This window comes from Budorcas taxicolor, chromosome 5 (assembly GCF_023091745.1).
Source record: "Budorcas taxicolor isolate Tak-1 chromosome 5, Takin1.1, whole genome shotgun sequence".
In the NCBI taxonomy this organism is placed as follows: Eukaryota; Metazoa; Chordata; class Mammalia; order Artiodactyla; family Bovidae; genus Budorcas; species Budorcas taxicolor.
In genome coordinates, this window is record NC_068914.1 from 27,346,938 (window position 1) to 27,374,509 (window position 27,572).

The 27,572-nt window shown below is 39.5% G+C and overlaps 1 protein-coding gene across 1 annotated transcript in view; it reads left to right on the forward strand.

Moving 5' to 3' along the window:
* Positions 1-27,572, forward strand: part of RTKN2 (rhotekin 2) — a 127,506-nt gene that overhangs the window by 93,537 nt on the left and 6,397 nt on the right. Inside the window, exon 10 of the mRNA XM_052641142.1 lies at positions 26,995-27,160. Coding sequence (XP_052497102.1) covers positions 26,995-27,160 — 166 coding nt within the window. The remainder of the gene's footprint in view (positions 1-26,994; positions 27,161-27,572) is intronic.

The following is a 27,572-nucleotide window of genomic DNA, read 5'->3' on the forward strand; positions in this document are numbered from 1 at the left end:
GCCTTGGAATGTGGAATGAAGCAGGGCAAAGGCTAATAGAGTTTTGCCAAGAGAACGTACTGGTCATACCAAACACCCTCTTCCAACGACACAAGAGAAGACTCTACACATGGACGTCACCAGATGGGCAACACCGAAATCACATTGATTATATTCTTTGCAGCCAAATGGAGAAGCTCTATACAGTCAACAAAAACAAGACTGGGAGCTGACTGTGGCTCAGATCATGAACTCCTTATTACCAAATTCAGACTCAAATTGAAGAAAGTAGGGAAAACCACTAGACCATTTAGGTATGACCTAAATCAAATCCCTAATGATTTTATAGTGGAAGTGAGAAATAGATTTATGGGTCTAGATCTGATAGATAGAGTGCCTGATGAACTATGGACTGAGGTTCGTGACATTGTCTAGGAGATAGGGATCAAGACCATCCCCATGGAAAAGAAATGCAAAAAAGCAAAATGGCTGTCTGGGGAGGCCTTACAAATAGCTGTGAAAAGAAGGGAAGTGAAAAGCAAAGGAGAAAAGGAAAGATATAAGCATCTGAATGCAGAGTTCCAAAGAATAGCAAGGAGAGATAAGAAAGCCTTTCTCAGCGATCGATGCAAAGAAATAGAGGAAAAGAACAGAATGGGAAAGACTAGAGATCTCTTCAAGAAAATTAGAGACACCAAGGGAACATTTCATGCAAAGATGGGCTCAATAAAGGACAGAAATGGTATGGACTTAACAGAAGCAGAAGATGTTAAGAAGAGGTGGCAGTTCTTTTTAATGGCTGGGTAATACTCCATTGTGTATATGTACCACAGCTTTCTTATCCATTCATCTGCTGATGAACATCTAGGTTGCTTCCATGTCCTGGCTATTGTAAACAGTGCTGCGATGAACATTGGGGTACACGTGTCTCTTTCAATTCTGGTTTCCTCGGTGTGCATGCGCAGCAGTGGGATTGCTGGGTCGTAAGGCAGTTCTATTTCAATACCAGTTTTTTAAGGAATCTCCACACTGTTCTCCATAGTGGCTGTACTAGTTTGCGTTCCCACCAACAGTGTAAGAGGGTTCCCTTTTCTCCACACCCTCTCCAGCATTTATTGCTTGTAGACATTTGGATAGCAGCCATTCTGACTGGCGTGAAATGGTACCTCACTGTGGTTTTGATTTGCATTTCTCTGATAATGAGTGATGTTGAGCATCTTTTCATGTGTTTGTTAGCCATCTGTATGTCTTCTTTGGGGAAATGTTTGTTTAGTTCTTTGGCCCATTTTTTGATTGGGTGTTTTATTTTTCTGAAATTGAGCTGCAGGAGTTGCTTGTATATTTTTGAGATTAGTTGTTTGTCAGTTGCTTCATTTGCTATTATTTTCTCCCATTCCGAAGGCTGTCTTTTCACCTTGCTTATAGTTTCCTTTGTTGTGCAGAAGCTTTTAATTTTAATTAAATCCCATTTGTTTATTTTTGCTTTCATTTCCAGTATTCTGGGAGGTGGGCCATAGAGGATCCTGCTGTGATTTATGTTGAATACATTTGAATCAGTTCTAATGAGGTGGTTGAAACTGGAGCCGATTATACAGAGTGAAGTAAGCCAGAAAGAAAAACACCAATACAGTATACTAACACATATATATGGAATTTAGAAAGATGGTAACGATAACCCTGTATGCGAGACAGCAAAAGAGACACAGATGTATAGAACAGTCTTTTGGACTCTGTGGGAGAGGGAGAGGGTGGGATAATGCCATTTTGGGAGAATGGCACTGAAACATGTATAATATCATATAAGAAACGAATCGCCAGTCTAGGTTCGATGCAGGATACAGGATGCTTGGGGCTGGTGCACTGGGATGACCCAGAGGGATGGTATGGGGAGGGAAGTGGGAGGGGGGTTCAGGATTGGGAACACGTGTACACCTGTGGTGGATTCATGTTGAAGTATGGCAAAACCAATACAATACTGTAAAGTAAAAAAAATAAATAAATTTTAAAAATAGATAAATAATAATAAAAAAAAAAGAGGTGGCAAGAATACACAGAAGAACTGTACAAAAAAATATCTTCACAACCAGATAATCACGATGGTGTGATCACTCACCTAGAGCCAGACATCCTGGAATGTGAAGTCAAGTGGGCCTTCGAAAGCATAACTAAGAAGAAAGCTAGCGGAGGTGATGGAATTCCAGTTGAGCTATTTCAAATCCTGAAAGATAATGCTATGAAAGTGCTGCACTGAATATGCCAGCAAATTTGGAAAGCTCAGCAGTGGCCATAGGACTGGAAAATGTCAGTTTTCATTCTAATCCCTAAGAAAGGCAATGTCAAAGAAAGGTCAAACTACCACACAATTCCATTCATCTCACACGCTAGTAAAATAATGCTCAAAATTCTCCAAGCCAGGCTTCAGCAATACATGAACCCTGAACTTCCAGATGTTCTAGCTGGTTTTAGGAAAGGCAGAGGAACCAGAGATCAAATTGCCAACATCCGTTGGATCATCAAAAACGCAAGAGAGTTCCAGAAAAACATCTATTTCTGCTTTATTGACTACGCGAAAGCCTTTGACTGTGTGGATCACAATAAACTGTGGAAAATTCTGAAAGAGATGGGACTACCAGACCACCTAACCTGCCTCTTGAGAAACCTATATGCAGGTCAGAAAGCAACAGTTAGAACTGGACATGGAATAACAGATTGATTCCAAATAGGAAAAGGAGTACATCAAGGCTGTATATTGTCACCCTAGTTATTTAACTTCTATGCAGAGTACATCATGAGAAACGCTGGACTGGAAGAAGCACAAGCTGGAATGAAGATTGCCGGGAGAAATATCAATAACCTCAGATACGCAGATGACACCACCCTTATGGCAGAAAGTCAAGAGGAGCTAAAAAGCCTTTTGCTGAAAGTGAAAGAGGAGAGTGAAAAAGTTGGCCTAAAGCTCATCATTCTGAAAATGAAGATCATGGCATCTGGTCCCATCACTTCATGGCAAATGGATGGAGAAACAGTGGAAACAGTGTCAGACTTTATTTTTCTGGGCTGCAAAATCACTGCAGATGGTGATTGCAGCCATGAAATTAAAAGACACTTACTCCTTGGAAGGAAAGTTACGACCAACCTAGATAGCATATTGAAAAGCAGAGATATTACTTTGCCAACAAAGGTCCATCTAGTCAAGGCTATGGTTTTTCCAATGGTCATGTATAGATGTGAGAGTTAGACTGTGAAGAAAGCTGAGCGTGAAAGCATTGATACTTTTGAACTGTGGTGTTGGAGAAGACTCTTGAGAGTCCCTTGGACTGCAAGGAGATCCAACCAGTCCATCCTAAAGGAGACCAGTCCTGGGTGTTCATTGGAAGGACTGTTGTTGAAGATGAAACTCCAATACATGGCCACATGATGCGAAGACCTGACTCATTTGAAAAGACCCTGATGCTGAGAAAGATTGAGGGCAGGAAGAGAAGGGGATGACAGAGGATGAGATGGTTGGATGGCGTCACCGAGTCAATGGACATGAGTTTTGGTAAACTCCCGGAATTGGTGATGGACAGGGAGGCCTGACGTGTTGCATTCCATGGGGTCACAAAGAGTTAGACATGACTGAGCAACTGAACTGAACTGGCTATATGCCCAGGAGCGGAATTGCTCGATCGTGTTTTTAGTTTTTAAGAAACCTCCATACTGTTCTTCACAGTGGTTCTACCAACTTATATTCCCACACAGGACAGGAGAGTTTCCTTTTCTCCACTCCCTCTCCAGTTTATTGTTTGTAGATTTTTTGATGGTGACCATTCTGACCAGTGGAGGCTTCCTTGGTGGCTCAGATGGTAAAGAATATGCCTGCAATCCAGGAGACCTGGGATTTGATCCCTGGTCGGGGAGATATCCTGGAGAAGGGAATGGCTAACTACTCCATTATTCTTGCCTGGAGAATTCCAGGGATAGAGGAGCCTGCTCGATGGGCTATAGTCCATGGAGTCGCAAAGAGGCTAACATGACTGAGCGATCAACACTTTCACTTTGATTCTGACCAGTGTGAGGTAATAGCTCATTGTAGTTTTGATTTGCATTTCTCTAATAATTAGTGATGTTGGGCATATTTTCACATGCTTTTTTGGTCATCTGTTTGTTTTCTTTGGAGAAATGTCTATCTAGAGCTTCTGTCCATTTTTTAATTGGGTTTTTTTGTTGTGTGTGTTTTTTTTTTTTTTTAATTGAGCTGCATGTGTTTTTTGTCTATTTGTCAGTCTCATTGTTTGCAAATATTTTCTCCCATTCTGTGGGTATTCTTTTAGTTCTGTTTATGGTTTCCTTTGCTATACAAAAGCTTTTAAGTTTAATTAGGTCTCATTTGTTTATTTTTGTTTTTATTTTCATTACTCTAGGATGTTGTTCAAAAAGATTGCTTTGATTTACATCAGAGAGTGTTTTGCCTGTGTATGCCTCTAAGAGTCTTACAGTATTCGACCTTACATTTAGGTCTTTAATCTATTTTGAGTTTATTTTTTTGTATAGTGTGAGAGAGTATTGTAATTTCATTCTTTTACATGTAGCTGTCCAGTTTTTCCAGCACCACTTATTGAAGCCACTTTCTTTTCTCCATTATATAGTCTTGTCTCCTCTGTAATAGATTAGTTCGACCAGAGGTGTGTGGGTTTATCTCTGACTTGCTATCCGGTCCATTGGTCTGTATTTCTGTTTTTATGCCAGTACCGTACTGCTTAGATTACTGTAGCTCCTTGACTTGATTGACTATTTCCTTCTCCATGTTGGGGAAAGTTTCAACTATAATCTCTTCAAAAATTTTCTCATACCCTTTCTTTTTCTCTTCTTCCTCTGGGACCCCTATAATTTGAATGTTGGTGTCTTTGATATTATACCAGAGGTCTTTGAGACTGTCCTCAGTTTTTTTCATTCTTTTTACTTTACTCTGCTCTTCAGAAATTATTTCCACCATTTTATCTTCCAGCTCACTGATGTGTTCTTCTGCTTCAGATATTCTATTGATTCCTTCTGGAGTATTTTTAATTTCAGTAATTGTTTGTCTCTCTATGTTTATTCTTTAATTCTTCTAGGTCTTTGTTAATTGATTCTTGCATTTTCTCCATTCTGTTTTCAAGGTTTCTGATCATCTTTACTATCATTGTCTGAATTCTTTTTTAGGTAGTTTGCCTATTTTCATTTATTTGGACTTCTGTGTTTCAGGCTTGTTCCTTCATTTGTGTAGTATTTCTCTGTCTTTACATTATTATTTTTTTTACCTTATTGTATTTGAGGTCTCCTTTTCCCAGGCTTCAAGGTTGAATTCTTTCTTCCTTTTGGTTTCTGCCCTCCTAAGTTTGGTCCTTGGTTTGTGTGAGCTTCGTATAGCGTAAGATTTTGTTGTTGTTGTTTGTTTTGTTTTTCCTCTGATGGGCAAGGCTGAGTGAGGTGGTGATCCTGTCTGCTGATGATTGGGTTTGTATTTTTGTTTCGTTTGTTGTTTAGATGAGGTGCCCTGTACAGGGTGCTACTGGTGGTTGGGTGATGCCAGGTCTTGTATTCAAGGGGTTTCCTTTTGTGAGTTCTCACTGCTTGATACTCCCGAGGGTTAGTTCTCTGGTAGTCTAGGATTTTGTAGTCAATGCTCCCACTCCAAAGGCTCAGGGCTTGATCTCTGGTCAGGAATGAAGATTTCAGAAGTGGTTTGTTATGGCATTAAGTGAGATTAAAACACATACCCAAAAACGAGAAAAGCTGAATCCCATACAAATGGCAGTTACAAAATCAGTCAAATAGTAATTAAAATAATGGAATATACATATATACATATATATACATATATATATGTATATATATATGAGAAGGCAATGGCACCCCACTCCAGTACTCTTGCCTGGAAAATCATGGACAGAGGAGCCTGGAAGGCTACGGTCTATGGGGTCACTAAGAGTTGGACAAGACTGAGCGACTTCACTTTCACTTTTTGCGTTCATGCATTGGAGAAGGAAATGGCAACCCACTCCTGTGTTCTTGCCTGGAGAATCCCAGGGACGGGGGAGCCTGGTGGGCTGCCGTCGATGGGGTCGCAAAGTCGGACACAACTGAAGCAACTTAGCAGCAGCAGCACATATAGATATATATATACACACACACATAGACCCATAATCAAAATCAAGACAGTCCAGCAAAAATAAAGTACAGTAGATTGTTCTGGCAAACAAAGGAAATCAAAAATTACATCTACCAGTTAGACAAAACTAACTAAAGCACAAACTGGAAAACAAAACTAAAGCAAGGTGCCAAGTGGGGATGCAAACAGAACTAATAAATATATTGAGAGGAAAGGAAAGAAAGAAAAGAAAGAATATATATGCAAAATTAAATAGAGGTAGATACATTTTTTATTAAAGCAATTTGTAATTATTTTTTCAACTTATAAGATTATTCATATTTATAGAAAAGTTGTAAAAAAAAACCTCAGTGAACACTTGTGTATCATCTAGAGTCACCCATTAACATTTTGTCATATTTGCTTTATCTCTTTATTTTTCTTTTTCTGGGAGTGGGTTAAACACTTTATGTAGTATTTAGTTTTTAATCAGCTTTATGGTTGTATACTTTATATAAAATAAAATTCACCAATTTTAAGGGTATAGAAGTGAAGTCACTCAGTTGTGTCTGACTCTTTGCGACCCCATGGACTGTAGCCTGCCAGGCTCCTCCGTCCATTGGATTTTCTGGGCAAGAATACTAGAGTGGGTTGCCATTTCCTTCTCCAGGGGATCTTCCCAACCCAGGGATCAAACCCAAGTCGCTGGCATTGCAGGCAGACTCCTTACCCTCTGAGTCACCAGGGAAGTCTTTAAGGGTATAGTTTGATAATTTTGACAAAAAAAAGATACACTTATGTAATCATTATTACAATCATTATTGGATTATAGTTTGTTTAGATCTTTTTTATGAGAACATTAAGTCTATTCTCTTAGAAAGTTTCACTTATACAGTACTGTTATCAACTATAGTCACCATGATTTACATTAGATTATTGGACCTAATTTAGCTGAAAGCTTTATGAAGTCTTTTATCTGTTTTTTTTTTGTGGAGACATTTGAACATAAGTCTCCAGTATTGATAATTCATCCCTGAATATTTCAACAGGAGCCTCTCAAATTATATATATTTATATGTATAGAATTATGTGTGTATATATAATTATATCATCCCAGCTGGGCAAATTAGGAGGGTTTCCTATATATCATCTAATATCCAGTCCATAATCATGTTCCCCCATTGTCGCTAAAATATCTTTTTAGTTTTCGCTTTCAATCTAGGCCAGTTCAACAATTATGCATCCTAACTTCTTCTAAACTGTAAATTAGGTCTAGAGACTTGATTAAATTCATTTTATACATTTTTATTAAAATATTTCAGGGATGTCAAATTCTTTATAGAACATTATGTTCAGAGTCACATGATGTCAGGTTGTCTCACTATTGGCAATGACAAGTTTAATGACTTGATAGGCCAGTTCAACAATTATGCATCCTAACTTCTTCTAAACTGTAAATTAGGTCTAGAGACTTGATTAAATTCATTTTATACATTTTTATTAAAATATTTCAGGGATGTCAAATTCTTTATAGAACATTATGTTCAGAGTCACATGATGTCAGGTTGTCTCACTATTGGCAATGACAAGTTTAATGACTTGATTAAGGTGATGACTGCTAGCTCTCTTCAAAATAAAGGTTAACTTTTGTCTTTATAGTTAGCAAGTAGTCATTTTGGTGATTTAGCCAGAGTGTAAATATGTTTGTTGTCCAACAATCTTTCACATGGTTTTAATGAACTGATTGCCCTTACCTAGATCAGTTATTACTTTGGAGAGTGCATATATTTTTCTCCCTACTGTGCTTCCTCTATATGTGTTAGCTGATGCTCTTTTGTAAAGAAGAATGAATTATGTCACTCCTGAAAAGGCTAGATGCATGTTTAATGTTAATGACCGCTTTTCAGAATAAGGAGTTGGTCTTACATGTTGACATTATATTGACATTGGCAACATGTATTAGAGTAGAATTACCTCCCCCAGATGTAGCATATGAGTGCCATTTCTGTTGTCCTGTCCCACCTCCAATATTATGATAAACTCATAAATTTCTAACCATGCAGTCTACTCAGTGTTTTAAATTACTTGGTTTTTAAATATAAGATAAGTAAGTAAGTAAATAAGTGAAGTCGCTCAGTCGTGTCTGACTCTTTGTGACACTATGGGCTGTAGCCCACCAGGCTCCTCCATCCATGGGATTTTTCCAGGCAAGAGTACTGGAGTGGGGTGCCATTTTCTTCTCCAGGGGATCTTCCTGACCCAGGGATTGAACCCTGGTCTCCCACATTGTAGGCAGACTCTTTACTGTCTGAGCCGTGAGGGAAGTATAACGTAGATGTTTTAGTTATTTTGCTTACTTTGTAAATTTCTAAGGGAAGATGTGCTATTAATGTGTTCTTAAATAGGATCATTGATAAATGCCAAGTTGGTATTTTCTCATAGGTAGGAAATGGCAACCCACTACAGCGTTCTTGCCTGGAGAATCCCAGGGACGGTGGAGCCTGGTGGGCTGCCGTCTATGGGGTCGCACAGAGTCGGACACAACTGAAGCAACTTAGCAGCAGCAGCAGCAGCAGCAGAGCAGATAAGCACCACAAAAAACTTTTAAGAATAGTGTTTTTGTTTCACTTGTTAGTGTATTTCCAATACTGGGTCTCTAAGATCTTTCTTTTTATGCTTAATAATGTTAAATATCAAATAAAAAGTAAAATTCCTTTCTTTGATTGTCTTCTCTCATGATTTAGAAAATAGTAATTTTGCTTAATGCTACTTTAAAAATTATGTAAAAGCATAAATTTTACAGTTGCTAAGGTATATAAATAATAGCTCTGCTATTTTGATCATAGGATCTTTTCTATGACTATAATTCTTGTCCTTCTAAATGGCATTTCCTGTGAGGCTAAGTCAGTTCATTAATTTCAGAGGGAGCCATCTGTGGAAATAGTCACATTAAGAAAAGAAAAGCCTAAAAGCTATTCCCCTTTTCTTTTCAATCCAAATTTGAAAGGATGATTTACTTCAAAGTGATTGTTTAACTTCAAAAAACTTCCCTATGAATGTTGTTGAGCTAGACATCCTCAATAAAGGGTACTTAACTGGAGCCACTGAATCTCCTATACATTGTTGAAAGCATTTTATTAGCCAAAGTTTTATCCATTGCCAGTGGGGTGGGGAGGGGAATGGAAAAGAAGTGTGAGTCTTTGAGATCAATAGTCTTTTCTTGATTTAAATACTATGCATGAAACATTTTAATGAATAATAAAATCTGTACTAAACAAGTCAATAACACTAGTTGGTATGATAGTCCTTTGTTAAATTGTCTTGAAATGACTTTTAACCATTATATTTATCATGGACCCTAGCAAGTAAAATTATCATGAAGTACATGGGATTTTCTTCTGATTATGTTAGTCCTTTTAATGTATGAACCCTATCAACTGTTTAGATTGTCCTTTATTAAATACAGCAAAAATAATTTTTTAAGCAACCTTTTTCTTTGGAGTTTGCATCTGATTTCATGGACATAAATTGAAAATAATTATATCACACTAATACTAATTATACCCAGTACTTATTTTAACTTATGCTTTATTTCAAATATTCCTTGCCATATGTTTGTAGAAGGTATACTTTCTTTGTCATTAGAGTATGTATAAGTTCTAAAGCTTGTTTTTAGCCATCAACAATTTTGTCTTCATACCTGATTAATAAGAGTTTAGCCCAGACATCTTTCAAAGAACTCACTTATCTTTATAACATGTTTCTGAGGAAGATGTGAGTGCAGTCTTATCTCTGTATTATAAGTAAGAAAGCAGGCAGTTCATTTTTGTAGTTGTATGTTATGGTTTTTTTTTTTTGGAAAAAATTTCAAGACAATCTGTAGAAAGAATATTACCTCCACCATAGGATTATTTTGAAGCAAATTCTAGCAATCATATCATTTGACTTGTAAATATTACTATTGCCATACTTAAGAAAATCATATAAAGATAATATGTTATCAAAAATCCAGACAGTGTTCAAATTTCTGTCTTGTGATTTTTTTAACAGCTGTTTGAATCAGGATCCAAATAAGGCCCATATACTGCAGTTGACTGATTAGGTCTCCTAAATTTCTTAATCAGTTGGCATTCATTCCACCATCACCCTGCCTTCTCTCTTACATATACACACACACAATTACCCACAATTTGTTTGTTGAGGAAATTTGGTCATTTATCTTACACAGTTTTCATAGTCCAGAGTTTGCTGAGTGCATCTTCAAGTTGTCTTTTTTCTTTCTGTCTCTGAAGCAGGTTTAGGTTTGTTCATTGGTTAGTTTTCATTCCAATCCCAAAGAAAGACAGTGCCAAAGAATGTTCAAACTACCATGCAGTTGTGCTCATTTCACCTGCTAGCAAGGTAATGCTCAAAGTCCTTCAACCTAGACTTCAAGAGTATGTGAACCAAGAACTTCCAGACATACAACTGGATTTAGAAAAGGCAGAGGAACCAGAGATCAAATTGCCAACATCCACTGGATCATGGAAAAAGCAAGAGAGTTCCAGAAAAACATCAACTTCTGCTTCATTGACTACGCTAAAGCCTTTGTGTGATTCACAATAAACTGTGGAAAATTTTTCAAGAGATGGGAATACCAGACCATCTTATCTGCCTCCTGAGAAACCTTTATGCAGGTCAAAAAGCAACAGGTAGAACTGAACATGGAACAACAGACTGGTTAAATTTGGAAAGGAATACATCAAGGCTGTATATCATTACCCTGCTTATTTAACTTCTGTGCAGAGTACATCATGTGAAATGCCAGGCTGGATGAATCGCAAGCTGGAATCAAGATTGCCAGGAGAAATATCAACAACCTCAGATATGCAGATTATACCACCCTAATGGCAGAAAGAGAAGAGGACTTAAAAAGTCTCTTGATGAGGGTGAGTGAAAGAGGAGAGTGAAAAAGCTGGCTTGAACCTCAGCATTCATAAAACTGAAATCATGGCATCCAGTCCCATCATCTCATGGCAAATAGATGGGGAAAAAGTGGAAAGTGACAGATTTTATTTTCTTGGGCTTCAGATCACTGTGGACAGTGATTGCAATCATGAAATTAAAAGATGCCTGCTCCTTAGGAAAAAAGCTGTGACAAACCTAGACAGCTTATTAAAACACAGAGACATCACTTTCACAACAAAGGTCCATGTAGTTAAAGCGATGGTTTTTCCAGTAGTCATGTACGGATGTGGGAGTTGGACTATAAAGAAAGCTGAGCGCTGAAGAATTGAGGCTTTTGAACTGTGGTGTTGGAGAAGACTCTTGAGAGTCCCTTGGACAGCAAGGAGATCAAACCAGTCAATCCTAAAGGAAATTAACCCTAAATATTCATTAGAAGGACTGATGCTGAAGCTGCAATACTTTGGTCTCCTGATGCAAAGAGCAGACTCATTGGAAAAGACCCCGATGCTGGGAAAGATTGAAGGCAAAAGGAGAAGGGGGCGACAGAGGAGGAGATGGCTGGATGACATCACCAACTCAATGAATATGAGTTTGAGCAAACTCTGGGAGATAATGAAGGACAAATGAAGCCCACTGTGCTGCAGTCCATGGGGTCACAAAGAATCGGATATGACTTAGTGACTAAGCAATAACAACAGTTGGTTGGTAAGAATATATGTGACTGTTTTTATCAAGAGATGTATAATACTGTCTGAGTCTTCCGGTCATGTTAATGTCTGTTGATGAACAGTATATAAATTCTTTATTTCATCAGGGATTCCAAACTGGTGCTATTTTTAACATTCTTTCTTCATTTATTTGCTGGCGTATCTCAGCTGTATCAGCTGTTAGGTTGAAGGACAATTCTTAAAGGCGGGATAAATGCTTGTATTTTTGCATTTATATACTTCATTGTTGTTCAGTCGCTCAGTCATGTCCGACTCTGCAGCATGCCCCTGGACTGCAGGATACCAGGCTTCCCTATCCTTCACCATATCCCAGAGCTTGCTCAAACTCATGTCCTTGGAATTTGTGATGCCATCCAACCATTTCATCCTCTATCGTCCACTTCTCCCCCTGCCTTCAATCTTTCTCAGCATCAGGGTCTTTTCTAAACAGTCAACTCTCTGTATCAGGTGACCAAAGTGTTGGAGCTTCAGGATCAGTCCTTCCAATGAATATTCAGGGTTGACTTCCTTTAGGGTTGACTGGGTTGATCTCCTTGCAGTCCAAGGGGCTCTAAAGAGTCTTCTCCAACAATTAATACACTAGTTATCAAAACTATGAGGTGGTTCCCCAGCATCCTTCAGAGGTGATCAATGAGTTAGTTTTTAAATATCAAATGAATTTGTGGATTTAAAGACTTTCCATGCATCGGACCATTTCTGTAGTAATTCTTATTGATGTTCAGTTGCCCTCTAATTGGCTCTGGAAGCGTCTTCAAGTTTACTCTTGAGTCTTTTTGATACAACCTTAGTAATCTTTGATTTCTGGTAGGAAAGATGTTCCAGGCTTATCCTATTTCTTGAGTCAGGGTGGAAATGAACCAGAGTTCTCTAAAGAACTCTGATTTCATTTAATAGGAAAGAGTATTTAAAAATCGTAGTATATAGTATAAAAATCAGAGTATATAGTAGACATTTTAAAAGTCACATATTCAAAAGTAAGATTAACAAGTTATAAATCTATTTCTGATATGGTATTTTTCCGTTACCACAGAAATGGAGAAGTTAAAGTACAGTTTTAACTCAAAATAATGAAAAACTTTTTGACTTGAGTTAATTGTATTTTGTTACAAAATTGACTTCTCAGATTGTATTTGTATTATTCTAAAGCCTCTCAAATCAGCTAAAAGTTTTGGAATTAGCAAAAGGAAAACAAGAAATTGACCTTGGAGAGAACAGTTAGAACATGTTTCCTCATCTATAAAGACTGACTATGGATTATCTCTAGGATCTGAGTCTTTCAGTAGCAAACTTTTAATTGCTTTTGTTATGCATTTATTCATCAAATATTTTTCTATCAATTAGTGGGTACCAGGCAATATTTTAGTTGGTGTAAATAATGGGGGCAACAATACCCACATTGCTCGCCTTCATACCCTGCTGAGAGGAGAAACTCACCACATGTATACACTGTGTGAGCCTATAGTGATAACAGTCCTAAAATGCACCATGTATGTATTTTCTAATTCATTCTTTGTTGGGAAGTGAAGTCCTGAGCACTATTACTGATACTTTTTCTACAGTGAAAAACTGATTGCATGAACTTTCTGACATTATCAGAAACTTTTTAATCACTTTTTCTTTGATATACATTTTATTGGTTGAAAAAAGTTTCTCATTAGTTAAATTATTTTGGATGATAACATATTGAAGTTAATTCAGATGATATCTTCTGTTTCATTTGTACCTTTAAAAATCCTCTCGTGTTATAAAGGTTTAGTGGTACTTATGGCTCCAGTACTCTTGCCTGGAAAATCCCATGGATGGAGGAGCCTGGTAGGCTGCAGTCCATGGGGTCACTAAGAGTCAGGCGCGACTGAGTGACTTCACTTTCTTTTCACTTTCAAGCATTGGAGAAGGAAATGGCAACCCACTCCAGTGTTCTTGCCTGGAGAATCCCAGGGGCGGGGGAGCCTGGTGGGCTGACGTCTATGGGGTCGCACATGGTCGGACACAACTGAAGCAACTTAGCAGCAACAGCATGGCTATCAGCCATTGGAAGGGCTGATGCTGAAGCTCAAACTCCAATACTTGGGCCACCTCATGGGAAGAGTTGACTCATTGGAAAAGACCCTGATTCTGGGAGGGATTAGGGGCAGGAGGAGAAGGGGACGACAGAGGATGAGATGGTTAGATGGCATCACCGACTCGATGGACATGAGATTGGGTGAACTCCGGGAGCTGGTGATGGACAGGGAACCTGGCATGCTGCAATTCATGGGGTCGCAAAGAATTGGACACGACTAAGCAACTGAACTGAACTGAACTGATGGCTATCAGAGTTAATGGAGTGCTTAGTATTTCTATGTTGTACTGTTTTCTTGTAGAAGCATATAAATGATCAAGTTGTCATTTTCCACATAGCTATTTTTGTTCGAAATGGTATATTGGTAATATTAAAAATTCAGCCTACTCATCTATAAAAATCTTATTTAAAAATTAAATCCATTTTAAGTCTGTATATTAGGTTAGTACAAATTTAATTGCGGTTTTGCATTGTTGAACTTTGTTGTTTGATATTGGAATACATTCTTAAATGTGGTTAGGTTATACATCATTTTAATGTGCACTTCTTGCTTTATATCTTTTTACCAATGACATTACTTGTTGTTAATTTTATGTTTATTTTAGATTATAGAAATGGTGTTAAACAAAAAGCAAATTCTAGTGATTTTTTTTCTTGGATGCAATCTCAAAAACGACAAAATAATCTCTGTTTGTCTCCAAGGCAAACCATTCAATATCACAGTAATCCAAGTCTATGCCCCAACCATTAACGCTGAAGAACTGAAGTTGGACGGTTCTATGAAGACCTACAAGATCTTTTAGAACTAACACCCAAAAAAGATGTCCTTTTCATTCTAGGGGACTGGAATGCAAAAGTAGGAAGTCAAGAAACACCTAGAGTAACAGGCAAATTTGGCCTTGGAATGCAGAATGAAGCAGGGCAAAGGCTAATAGAGTTTTGCCAAGAAAATGCACTGGTCATAGCAAACACCCTCTTCCAACAACACAAGAGGAAGACTCTACACATGGACATCATCAGATGGTCAACACCGAAATCACATTGATTATATTCTTTGCAGCCAAAGATGGAGAAGCCCTATACAGTCAACAGAAACAAGACCAGGAGCTGACAGTGGCTCAGATCATGAACTCCTTATTACCAAATTCAGACTTAAATTGAAGAAAGTAGGGAAAACTGCTAGACCATTCAGGTATGACCTAAATCAAATCCCTTATGATTATACAGTGGAAGTGAGAAATAGATTTAAGGGCCTAGATCTGAAAAACAGAGTGCTTGATGAACTATGGAATGAGGTTCGTGACATTGTACAGGAGACAGGGAGCAAGACCATCCCCATGGAAAAGAAATGCAAAAAAGCAAAATGGCTATCTGAAGAGGCCTTACAAATAGCTGTGAAAAGAAGAGAGGCAAAAAGCAAAGGAGAAAAGGAAAGATATAAGCATCTGAATGCAGAGTTCCAAGGAATAGCAAGAAGAGATAAGAAAGCCTTCAGTGATCAATGCAAAGAAATAGAGGAAAACAACAGAATGGGAAAGACTAGAGTCTCTTCAAGAAAATTAGAGATATCAAGGAAACATTTCATGCAAAGATGGGCTCGATAAAGGACCGAAATGGCCTGGACCTAACAGAAGCAGAAGATATTAAGAAGAGGTGGCAAGATTACACGGAAGAACTGTACAAAAAAGATCTTCACGACCCAGATAATCATGAGGATGTGATCACTAATCTAGAGCCAGCCATCTTGGAATGTGAAGTCAAGTGGGCCTTAGAAAGCATCACTACAAACAAAGCTAGTGGAGGTGATGGTATTCCAGTTGAGCTGTTTCAAATCCTGAAAGATGATGCTGTGAAAGTGCTGCACTCAATATGCCAGCAAATTTGGAAAACTCAGCAGTGGCCACAGGATTGGAAAAGGTCAGTTTTCATTCCAATTCCAAAGAAAGGCAATGCCAAAGAATGCTCAGACTACCGCACAATTGCACTCATCTCACATGCTAGTAAAGTAATGCACAAAATTCTCCAAGCCAGGCTTCAGCAATGCGTGAACCGTGAACTCCCTGATGTTCAAGCTGGTTTTAGAAAAGGCAGAGGAACCAGAGATCAAATGGCCAACATCCACTGGATCATGGAAAAAGCAAGAGAGTTCCAGAAAAACATCTAATTCTGCTTTATTGACTATGCCAAAGCCTTTGACTGTATGGATCACAGTAAGCTGTGGAAAATTCTGAGAGAGATGGGAATACCAGACCACCTGACCTGCCTCTTGAGAAATCTGTATGCAGGTCAGGAAGCAACAGTTAGAACTGGACATGGAACAACAGACTGGTTCCAAATAGGAAAAGGAGTACGTCCAGGCTGTATATTGTCACCCTGCCTATTTAACTTCTATGCAGAGTACATCATGAGAAACGCTGGACTGGAAGAAACACAAGCTGGAATGAAGATTGCTGGGAGAAATATCAATAACCTCAGATATGCAGATGACACCACCCTTATGGCAGAAAGTGAAGAGGAACTAAAAAGCCTCTTGATGAAAGTGAAAGAGGAGAGAGTGAAAAAGTTGGCTTAAAGCTCAACATTCAGAAAACAAAGATCGTGGCATCCGGTCCCATCACTTCATGGCAAATAGATGGGGAAACAGTGGAAACAGTGTCAGACTTTATTTTTCTGGGCTCCAAAATCACTGCAGATGGTGAGTGCAGCCATGAAATTAACAGACGCTTACTCCTTGGAAGAAAAGTTATGACCAACCTAGATAGTATATTCAAAAGCAGAGACATTACTTTGCCGACCTTAGTCCGTCTAGTCAAGGCTATCGTTTTCCCTGTGGTCATGTATGGATGTGAGAGTTGGACTGTGAAGAAGGCTGAGCGCCAAGGAATTGATGCTTTTGAACTGTGGTGTTGGAGAAGACTCTTGAGAGTCCCTTGGACTGCCAGGAGATCCAGCCAGTCCATTCTGAAGGAGATCAACCCTGGGATTTCTTTGGAAGGAATGATGCTAAAGCTGAAGCTCCAGTACTTTGGCCACCTCATGCGAAGAGTTGACTCATTGGAAAAGACTCTGATGCTGGGAGGGATTGAGGGCAGGAGGAGAAGGGGACAACCGAGGATGAGATGGCTGGATGGCATCACAGACTCCATGGACATGAGTCTGAGTGAGCTCCGGGAGTTGGTGATGGATAGGGAGGCCTGGCATGCTGCGATTCATGGGGTCGCAAAGAGTTGGACACGACTGAGCGACTGAACTGAACTGAACTGAACTGAACTGAACTGAACTGAGTTCAAAGTGCATCAGAAAGCAGCACAGACAACTCGCAACGTCAACAAAATGCATTTGGCCCAGGAACTGCTAACAAACATCCAATGTAGGGGTAGGTCAAGACGTTTTGCAAAAGAGACGAGAGCTTGGAAGATGAGGAACACAGTGGCTGGCCATCTGAAGTTGACAACTACCAGTTGAGAGGATCTTAGAAGTTGATCCTCTTAAACTCACACAAGATGTTGCTGAAGAACTCAGTTTCAGCCATGCTATGGTCATTTGGCATTTAAAGCAGATTGGAAAGGTGAAAAAGCTTGATAAGTGGGTGCCTCATGAGCTGACCACGAATCACTAAAAAATTGTCATTTTAAAGTTTCAGCTTCTCTTATTCTATGCAGCAAGAATGAACCATTTCTAAACTGGATTATGACATGCAACAAAAAGTAGATTTTGTGTGACAACCGGCAATAGCTGACTCAGTGATTTGACCAAGAAGAGGCTCCAAAGCACTTTCCAAAGCCAAACTTGCACCCCAAAAAGGATGATGGTCACTGGTGGTCTGCTGCCAGTCTGATCCAGTACAGCTTTCTGAATCCCAGTGAAACCATTACATCTGAGAAGTATGCTCAGCAGCTCAGTGAGATGGACCAAAACCTGCAATGCCTACAGCTGGCACTGGTCAACAGAAAGTTCCCAGTTCCTCTCTATGACAGCGCCCGACCTCACGTCACACAACCAGTGCTTCAAGTGGAATGAATTGGGCTATGAGGTTTTTACTCATCTGCCATATTCACCTGACAGCTTGGCAGCAGATTACCACTTCTAGTATCTTGATAACTTTTTGCAAGGAAAACACTTCCACAACCAGTAGGAGGCAGAAAATGCTTTCCAAGACTTCATTGAATTGTAAAGCGTGAATTTTTACTTTGTAGGAATAAACAAACTTATTTCTCATTGGCAAAAATGTGTTATTGTAATGGTTCCTATTTTGATTAGTAAAGATGTGTTTAAGCCTAGTTATAATGATTTTCAGTTCACGGTCCAAAACCACAATTACTTTTGTACCAACCTAGTACAAATGATAGTCAGAATTTGTATTAAGATCGATTTGAATGGAGGGAATCACAGTTTCAGCAACAATACGAAATAAGAATAGTTTGTGTTTTAGCATTCAGGTTTGTTTTTCAATATTAACAGCAATAGAGTGTTGTCACCCCAGCCCTCCATATCTGCAACAGCTTTTATTTAGTTTGAAAGGAATATATCAAAAATTATTTTGAGATTTAAGTCATTCTCTGCTAATGATAATAAGGTTTATATCTGAAAAGGTTGATTACATGTATTCAAAGGCTCCAGATGCCATTTAGGGCAGCATTATTGAATACTGTATAAGTAATTACTTAAGGAAGTTAACTCCTCAAGTTTATTCCAAGGCATAAGAGTGTAAAAAGATCCTATTACAATAAAATTACAATATTGGCCATAAGTAATAACAATCCTCTGAAGATACATTCCTACTTTTTAAAAAAATGACAGGATAGACTGTCTCTAAGTTCCAGTCCTTATATTTTACTATACTTGAAAATTTCAAAGCTTTGTAACTACATGGGGTTCTCAAGGCAAGAATACTGAAATGGTTTGCCATTCCCTTCTCCAGTGGACCATGTTTTATCAGAACTCTCCACCATGACCCATCCATTTTGGGTGGCCCTGCAGGGCATGGCTCATAGTTTCATTGAGTTAGACAAGGCTGTGGCTCATGTGATCAGTTTGATTAGTTTTCTGTGATTGTGGTTTTCATTCTGTCTGCCCTCTGATCCCAATCACTTCATGGCAAATAGATGGGAAACAGTGGCAGACACTATTTGGGGGGGCTCCAAAATCACTGCAGATGGTAACTGCAGCCATGAAATTAAAAGATGCTTACTCCTTGTAAGAAAAGTTATGACCAACCTAGACAGCATATTAAAAAGCAGAGACGTTACTTTGCCAACAAAGGTCTGTCTAGTCAAGGCTATGGTTTTTCCATTAGTCATCTATGGATGTGAGAGTAGCACTATAAAGAAAGCTGAGCATCAAAGAATTGATGCTTTTGAACTCTGGTGTTGAAGACTCTTGAGAGTTCTTTGGACTGCACAGAGATCCAACCTGTCAATCCTAAAGGAAATCTGTCCTGAATATACATTGGAAGGACTGATGCTGAAGCTGAAACTGCAATACTTTGGCCACCTAATGCGAAGATCTGACTCATTGGAAAACACCCTGATGCTAGGAAAGATTGAAGACAGGAGGAGAAGGGGATGACAGAGGATGAGATGGTTGGATGGCATCACTGACTCAGTGGACATGAGTTTCAGTAAACTCCAGGAATTGGTGATGAACAGGGAGGCCTGGCATGCTACAGTCCATGGGGTTGCAAAGAGTCTGACAGGACTGAGCCACTGCACTGAACTGAACTGCCCTCTGATGGATAAGGATAAGAGGCTTATGGAAGCTTCCTGATTGGAGAGACTGACTAAGGGGGAAACTGGGCCTTGTTCTGATGGGCGGGACTATGCTCAGTTCAGTTCAGTCGCTCAACGTGTCTGACTCTTTCCGACCCCATGAATCGCAGCACGCCAGGCCTCCCTGTACATCGCCATCTCCTGGAGTTCACTCAGACTCACGTCCATCGAGTCCGTGATGCCATCCAGCCATCTCATCCTCGGTCGTCCCCTTCTCCTCCTGCCCCAAATCTCTCCCAGCATCAGAGTCTTTTCCAATGAGTCAACTCTTCACATGAGGTGGCCAAAGTACTGGAGCTTCAGCTTTAGCATCATTCCTTCCAAAGAAATCCCAGGGTTGATCTCCTTCAGAATGGACTGGTTGGATCTCCTGGCAGTCCAAGGGACTCTCAAGAGTCTTCTCCAACACCACAGTTCAAAAGCATCAATTCTTTGGCGCTCAGCCTTCTTCACAGTCCAACTCTCACATCCGTACATGACCACAGGAAAAACCATAGCCTTGACTAGACAGACCTTAGTCGGCAAAGTAATGTCTCTGCTTTTGAATATACTATCTAGGTTGGTCATAACTTTTCTTCCAAGGAGTAAGCGTCTGTTAATTTCATGGCTGCACTCACCATCTGCAGTGATTTTGGAGCCCCCAAAAATAAAGTGTGACACTGTTTCCCCATCTATTTCCCACGAAGTGATGGTACCAGATGCCATGATCTTCATTTTCTGAATGTTGAGCTTTAAGCCAACTTTTTCGCTCTCCTCTTTCACTTTCATCAAGAGGCTTTTTAGCTCCTCTTCACTTTCTGCCATAAGGGTGGTGTCATCTGCATATCTGAGGTTATTGATATTTCTCCCAGCAATCTTGATTCCAGCTTGTGCTTCATCCAGCCCAGCGTTTCTCATGATGTACTCTGCATAGAAGCTAAATAAGCAGGGTGACAATATACAGCCTTGACGTACTCCTTTTCCTATTTGGAACCAGTCTGTTGTTCCATGTCCAGTTCTAACTGTTGCTTCCTGACCTGCATACAGATTTCTCAAGAGGCAGGTTAGGTGGTCTGGTATTCCCGTCTCTTTCAGAATTTTCCACAGCTTATTGTGATCCACCCAGTCAAAGGCTTTGGCATAGTCAATAAAGCAGAAATAGATGTTTTTCTGGAACTCTTGCTTTTTCCATGATCCAGTGGATGTTGGCCATTTGATCTCTGGTTCCTCTGCTTTTTCTAAAACCAGCTTGAACATCAGGGAGTTCACGGTTCACGCATTGCTGAAGCCTGGCTTGGAGAATTTTGAGCATTACTTTACTAGCATGTGAGATGAGTGCAATTGTGCAGTAGTTTGAGCATTCTTTGGCATTGCCTTTCTTTGAAATTGGAATGAAACCTGGCCTTTTCCAGTCCTGTGGCCACTGCTGAGTTTTCCAAACTTGCTGGCATATTGAATGCAGCACTTTCACAGCATCATCTTTCTGAAATTGAAACAGCTCAACTGGAATTCCATCACCTCCACTAGCTTTGTTTGTAGTGATGCTTTCTAAGGCCCACTTGATTTCACATTCCAAGATGTCTGGCTCTAGATTTAGTGATCACATCATCATGATTATCTGGGTCGTGAAGATCTTTTTTATACAGTTCTTCTGTGTATTCTTGCCACCTCTTTTTCATATCTTCTGCTTCTGTCCTTTATCGAGCCCATCTTTGCATGAAATGTTCCCCTGGTATCTCTGATTTTCTTGAAGAGATCTCTAGTCTTTCCCATTCTGTTGTTTTCCTGTATTTCTTTGCATTGATCGCTGAAGAAGGTTTTCTTATCTCTTCTCGCTATTCTTTGGAACTCTGCATTCAGATGCTTATATCTTTCCTTTCCTCCTTTGCTTTTCATTTCTCTTCTTTTCACAGCTATTTGTAAGGCCTCCCCAGACAGCCATTTTGCTTTTTTGCATTTCTTTTCCATGGGGATGGTCTTGCTCCCTGTCTCCTGTACAATGTCACGAACCTCATTCCATAGTTCATCAAGCACTCTGTTTTTCAGATCTAGGCCCTTAAATCTATTTCTCACTTCCACTGTATAATCATAAGGGATTTGATTTAGGTCATACCTGAATGGTCTAGCAGTTTTCCCTACTTTCTTCAGTTTGAGTCTGAATTTGGTAATAAGGAGTTCATGATCTGAGCCACAGTCAGCTCCTCGTCTTGTTTCTGTTGACTGTATAGAGCTTCTCCATCTTTGGCTGCAAAGAATATCATCAGTCTGATTTCGGTGTTGACCATCTAGTGATGTCCATGTGTAGAGTCTTCTCTTGTGTTGTTGGAAGAGGGTGTTTGCTATGACCAGTGCATTTTCTTGGCAAAACTCTACTAGTCTTTGCCCTGCTTCATTCTGCATTCCAAGGCCAATTTTGCCTGTTACTCCAGGTGTTTCTTGACTTTCTACTTTTGCATTCCTGTCCCCTATAATGAAAAGGACATCTTTTTTGGGTGTTAGTTCTAAAAGGTCTTGTAGATCTTCATAAAACTGTTCAACTTCAGCTTCTTCAGTGTTACTGGTTGGGGCATAGACTTGGATTACTGTGATATTGAATGATTTGCCTTGGAGACAAACAGATCATTCTGTCGTTTTTGAGATTGCATCCAAGTACTGCATTTCGGACTCTTTTGTTGTCCATGATGGCTACTCCATTTCTTCTGAGGGATTCCTGCCTGCAGTAGTAGATATAATGGTCATCTGAGTTAAATTCACCCATTGCAGTCCATTTTAGTTCGCTGACATTCTAGGGAATGTCGATGTTCCCCCTTGCCTTCTCTTGTTTGACCACTTCCAATTTGCCTGGTTTCATGGACCTGACATTCCAGGTTCCTATGCAGTATTGCTGTTTACAGTATCAGATCTCGCTTCTATCACCGGTCACATCCACAACTGAATATTGTTTTTGCTTTGGCTCCATCCCTTCATTCTTTCTGGAGTTATTTCTCCGCTGATCTCCAGTAGCATATTGGGCACCTAATGACCTGGGGAGTTCCTCTTTTGGTATCCCATCATTTTGCCTTTTCATACTGTTCATGGGGTTCTCAAGGCAAGAACACTGAAGTGGCTTGCCATTCCCTTCTCCAGTGGACCACATTCTGTCAGACCTCTCCACCATGACCCGCCTGTCTTGGGTTGCCCTGCAGGCATGGCTTGGTTTCATTGAGTTAGACAAGGCTGTGGTCCTAGTGTGATTAGATTGACTAGTTTTCTGTGAGTATGGTTTCAGTGTGTCTGCCCTCTGATGCCCTCTTGCAACACCTACCATCTTACTTGGGCTTCTCTTACCTTGGGCGTGGGGCTCAGTACATCTTTAATCCAATTTTCTGTTGTTGGGCGGGGCTGTGTTCCCTCCCAGTTGTTTGACCTGAGGCCAAAATATGGTGGAGGTAATGAAGGTAATGGTGACCCACTGTTCAAAAGGTCCCATGCATCCATTGCTGCACTCAGTGCCCCCAACCCTGCAGCAGGCCATTGTTGACCCACGCCTCTGCCTGAGTTGCCTGAACACTCATGGGTAAGTCTGGGTCAGTCTCTTGTGGGGTCACTGCTCCTTTCTCCTGGTCCAGATGCATACAAGGTTCTGTTTCTGCCCTCCAAGAGTCTGTTTCCCCAGCCCTGTGTTATGTTCTGGTGGCTCTATGGTGGGGTTAATGGTGACCTCCTCCTAAAGGGCTTATGCCATACGCAGGTCTGCTGCACCCAGAGCCCCTGCCCCTGCAGCAGGCACTTTGCAGGAGACACTCAAAACACAGTTCTGGCTCAGTCTCTGTGGGGTCTGTGGGTCCTGGTGCTCACAAGTTTTGTTTGAGCCCTCTGAGCATCTCTGGTGGATAAGGGGTTTGATTATAAATGCAGTTTCGCCCCTCCTGTCATCTTTCTGGGGCTTCTCCTTTGCCCTTGGACATGGGGTATCTTTTCTGGTGGAATCCAACATTCTCCAGTCGACAGTTGTTCAGCAAGGAGTTGTAGTTTTGGAGTTCTCACAGGAGAAAATGAGCACATGTCCTTGTACTCACCATTTTTCAGGTCAGTTTTCATTCCAATCCCAAAGAAAGGCAATGCCAAAGAATGTTCAAACTACTGCACAGTTGCACTCCTCTCACACACTAGCAAAGTAATGCTCAAAATTCTAGGTCATTTTTCATTCCAGTCTCAAAGAAAAGCAATGCCAAAGAATGTTCAAACTGCTGCACAATTGTACTCATCTCACACTAGCAAAGTAATGCTCAAAATTCTCCAAGCCAGACTTCAACAGTACATGAACCGTGAACTTTCAGATGTCCAAGCTGGATTTAGAAAAGGAAGAGGAACCAGAGATAAATTGCCAGCATCCGCTGGATCATTGAAAAAATGAGGGAGTTCCAGAAAAACATCTATTTCTGCTTTATTGACTATGCCAAAGCCTTTGACTGTGTGGATCACAAGAAACTGTGAAAAATTCTTCAAGAGATGGGACTACCAGACTACCTGACCTGCCTCTTGAGAAACCTATATGCAGGTCAGGAAGCAGCAGTTAGAACTGGACATGGAACAACAGACTGGTTCCAAATTGGGAAAGGAGTACATCAAGGCTGTATATTGTCACCCTGCTTATTTAGCTTCTATGCAGAGTACATCATGAGAAACACTGGGCTGAATGAAGCACAAGCTAGAATGAAGATTGCCGGGAGAAATATCAATAACCTCAGATATGCAGATGACACCACCCTTATGGCAGAAAGTGAAGAGGAGCTAAAAAGCCTCTTGCTGAAAGTGAAAGAGAAGAGTGAAAAAGTTGGCTTAAAGCCCAACATTCAGAAAACTGGGATCATGACACCTGGTCCCATCACTTCATGGTGAATAGATGGGGAAACAATGGAAACAGTGAGAGACTTTATTTTCTTGGACTCCAAAATCACTGCACATGGTGACTGCAGCCATGAAATTAAAAGATGCTTACTCCTTGGAAGAAAAGCTATGACCAAACTAGACAGCATATTAAAAAGCAGAGACATTACTTTGTCAACAAAGGTCCATCTAGTCAAAGCTATGGTTTTTCCATGGATGTGAAAGTTGGACTATAAGGAAAGCTCAGCGCCAAAGAATTGATGCTTTTGAACTGTGGTGTTGGAAAAGACTCTTGAGAGTCCCCTGGGCTACAAGGAGATCCAATCAGTCAATCCTAAAGGAAATCAGTCCTGAATATTCATTGGAAGGACTGATGCTGAAGCTGAAACTACAATACTTTGACCACCTGATGTGAAGATGTGACTCATTGGAAAAGACCCTGATGCTGGAAAGATTGAAGGCAGGAAGAGAAGGGGACAGTGGAGGATAATTGGTTGGATGGCATCACCGACTCAATGGGCATAAGTTTGAGTAAGCTCTGGGAGTTGGTGATAGACAGGGAAGCCTGGTGTGCTGCAATCCACAGGGTTGCAAAGAGTCAGACATGACTGAGCGACTGAACTGAACTACTTTCTATGGCATACATTTTTTCTTGTGATTTTTAAATAGGAGTTCCTTCAGAAAAGAATTTATGTCATCTGTATGGTGTTCACCTGCTCATATTTATCTGTTTGTCAGCGAATGGATAGCTTTTCTTCCAAACTCTTTGCTGCTTCTCAAATGTCCACATAGGACATCGTTAAATGTATACATCGGTTTTGGTGTGTGACTCTACACACAGATTCTCTTCATTCTATATTCAGTATAGAGTGAATAATTTCTTCCCACTCTGAATCAGCCTTTGTAACTGCCAGCCAAGTATTCTGCATTCATTACAGTAGGCTTAACCGTCCAGCTCTAGAACTGCTCTACTTAGTACAGTTGCCGCTAGCCATTTGTGTCTGTTAGGTGCTTAAGATGTGGCCAGTCCAAGTTGAGATATATTGTAACTGTAAAATACAGACTGGAATTTTTTGAGACTTTAGTGAAGAAAACAATGTAAAGTATCTCAACGTTTTTAGGCAATTACATGTTAAAATATTTTCAATATCTGGGTTATAAAAATATATTATTTTAAAATAATATATTATTGCATAATTATTTTCACTAGTTGCATTTTACCTTTTTAAAATTTCGTTACTGGAAAATCTTAAGTTACTTATGGGGCACACAACATATTTCTAGTGAACAGCATTGCACTAGAAAAATGTAAGTGTCAGTCATTATCCAGGCAGCCAGATCACTATCTTTGCTTTATAGGTCTATTTCAGACTTTTTTCCATAGTTCCTTGGAAACTAGTTGTAGTTGCTAGTTTATCATGAGACAAATCAATGCATATATGTGACTTGGGAATAGTCTCTTCTACCCATAAACACAAGGCGGATCACACAGTGTCATAATACTGCCACTCAGAAAAAAGGGACTTCCCTTTTTCCTAGATTGGGACTTCCCTGCTGGCACAGTGAATAAGAATCTGCCTACCAATGCAGGAGCGTGGATTCGATCCCTGATCTGGGAAGAATCCACATGCCCTGGAACAACTGAGCCCGTGCTCTAAAGCTCTCGAGCTGCAACTCCTGAAGGCTGTTTGCCTACAGCCTGTGCTCCTCCATGTGAGAAGCCACCTCAGTGAGAAGCCCGTGCACCACAATGAAGAGTGAACACCCCAGTCCCCCCGCCCTGCTTGCTGCAGCTAGAGAAAAGCCCACATCCAGTACAAAGACCCAACACATCCAAAAATAAACACTGAAAAAAATTTAAAGAAAAGGTTTAGACTATCAGCATGTATGAAGCTGTTGCCTTTGTTATAAAGTGGTGCATTCATCATTTTAAAAAATATTTTTGTACCATTTTCAAATTTATATTACTTTATGGATCTTTAGCTATGAGCTTGGTAAATGAATGTTACGTATGAAATAAATGTTAATAATGAAAGCCTAACTTTACTATTTACTATATTATGTAAATGTTACATTATGATTTTACTGCTTTAACTGATAACACTGTATTTTATGAGTGAATATTAGAATAAGAAACATACTTTACTGATTATTTTATTACTGTTGGAAATACGGTTAACATAACTCATTACAGTTATAACATGCTTACTTGTTTTGTTACAAATTTTAAGATGTATATAAAAGACAGCAAACTCCTACTTAAACTGAGAGATCAACAGAGGTTATGTTTTAATCTCATGTAATTTAACATTAGGGCTACATGTAGTATACTTTGAAACATTACTCAGTATTTTTAATGTATTTTTTAAAAAACTTTCTTGATTTGAGCTTGTATATTGAAAATTCTCAAAATTACATGTTTTAAATTTCAACTGATCAGCAATAAGATTGTAATTGCATCTGGTATAAACATGGTAGCTATGCAATAACACATTTATTTGATCATTACAGAAATAGTCTCTTGTTAAACACCAATTTTGTCTTAATTTTTAGGAAACCAGAATTCGAGCAGTGGATAAGGATAAAACGAAAAGAATTCATAATTTCTCTGTCATCAACCCTGTTGCTGGACAGGCCGTAATTCATATATTTTCAGCTGACAATAGAGAAGATCTTCAGAAGTGGATGGAAGCCTTCTGGCAGCATTTCTTTGATCTTAGTAAGCTGACATTTGGATTCTGTAGTAGTATATTCATGTAGCATGAAAGGATGTACATAGCACACTAAATACTAAAATTACAGTTGTATAATTTGTATTAAGAATTTGTATGCTCTTAAATAAAATGGTAGTATATCATCAATGCATTGATGCTTTTTTCTGTCAGTTTTTTCCCAGTGCATGACTGATAATACCTGTGAATTTCTCGTATCATTGCCTGTTACTTTTAAGTTCTGGTCCCTAAAACAAGTAAACGACATTTTCTCAAAATACTAGGTTGAATGGCTTAAGGCAGTCTCTCCGATCAAAAGGATAATAAGCTATATGAGTAAAAAAAACTTCTCTAGGATAGTGATGATCATAAAATAGTGAAATGTTCAAAAAGAGATTCGTTTTTATGTAGACTTCTGTT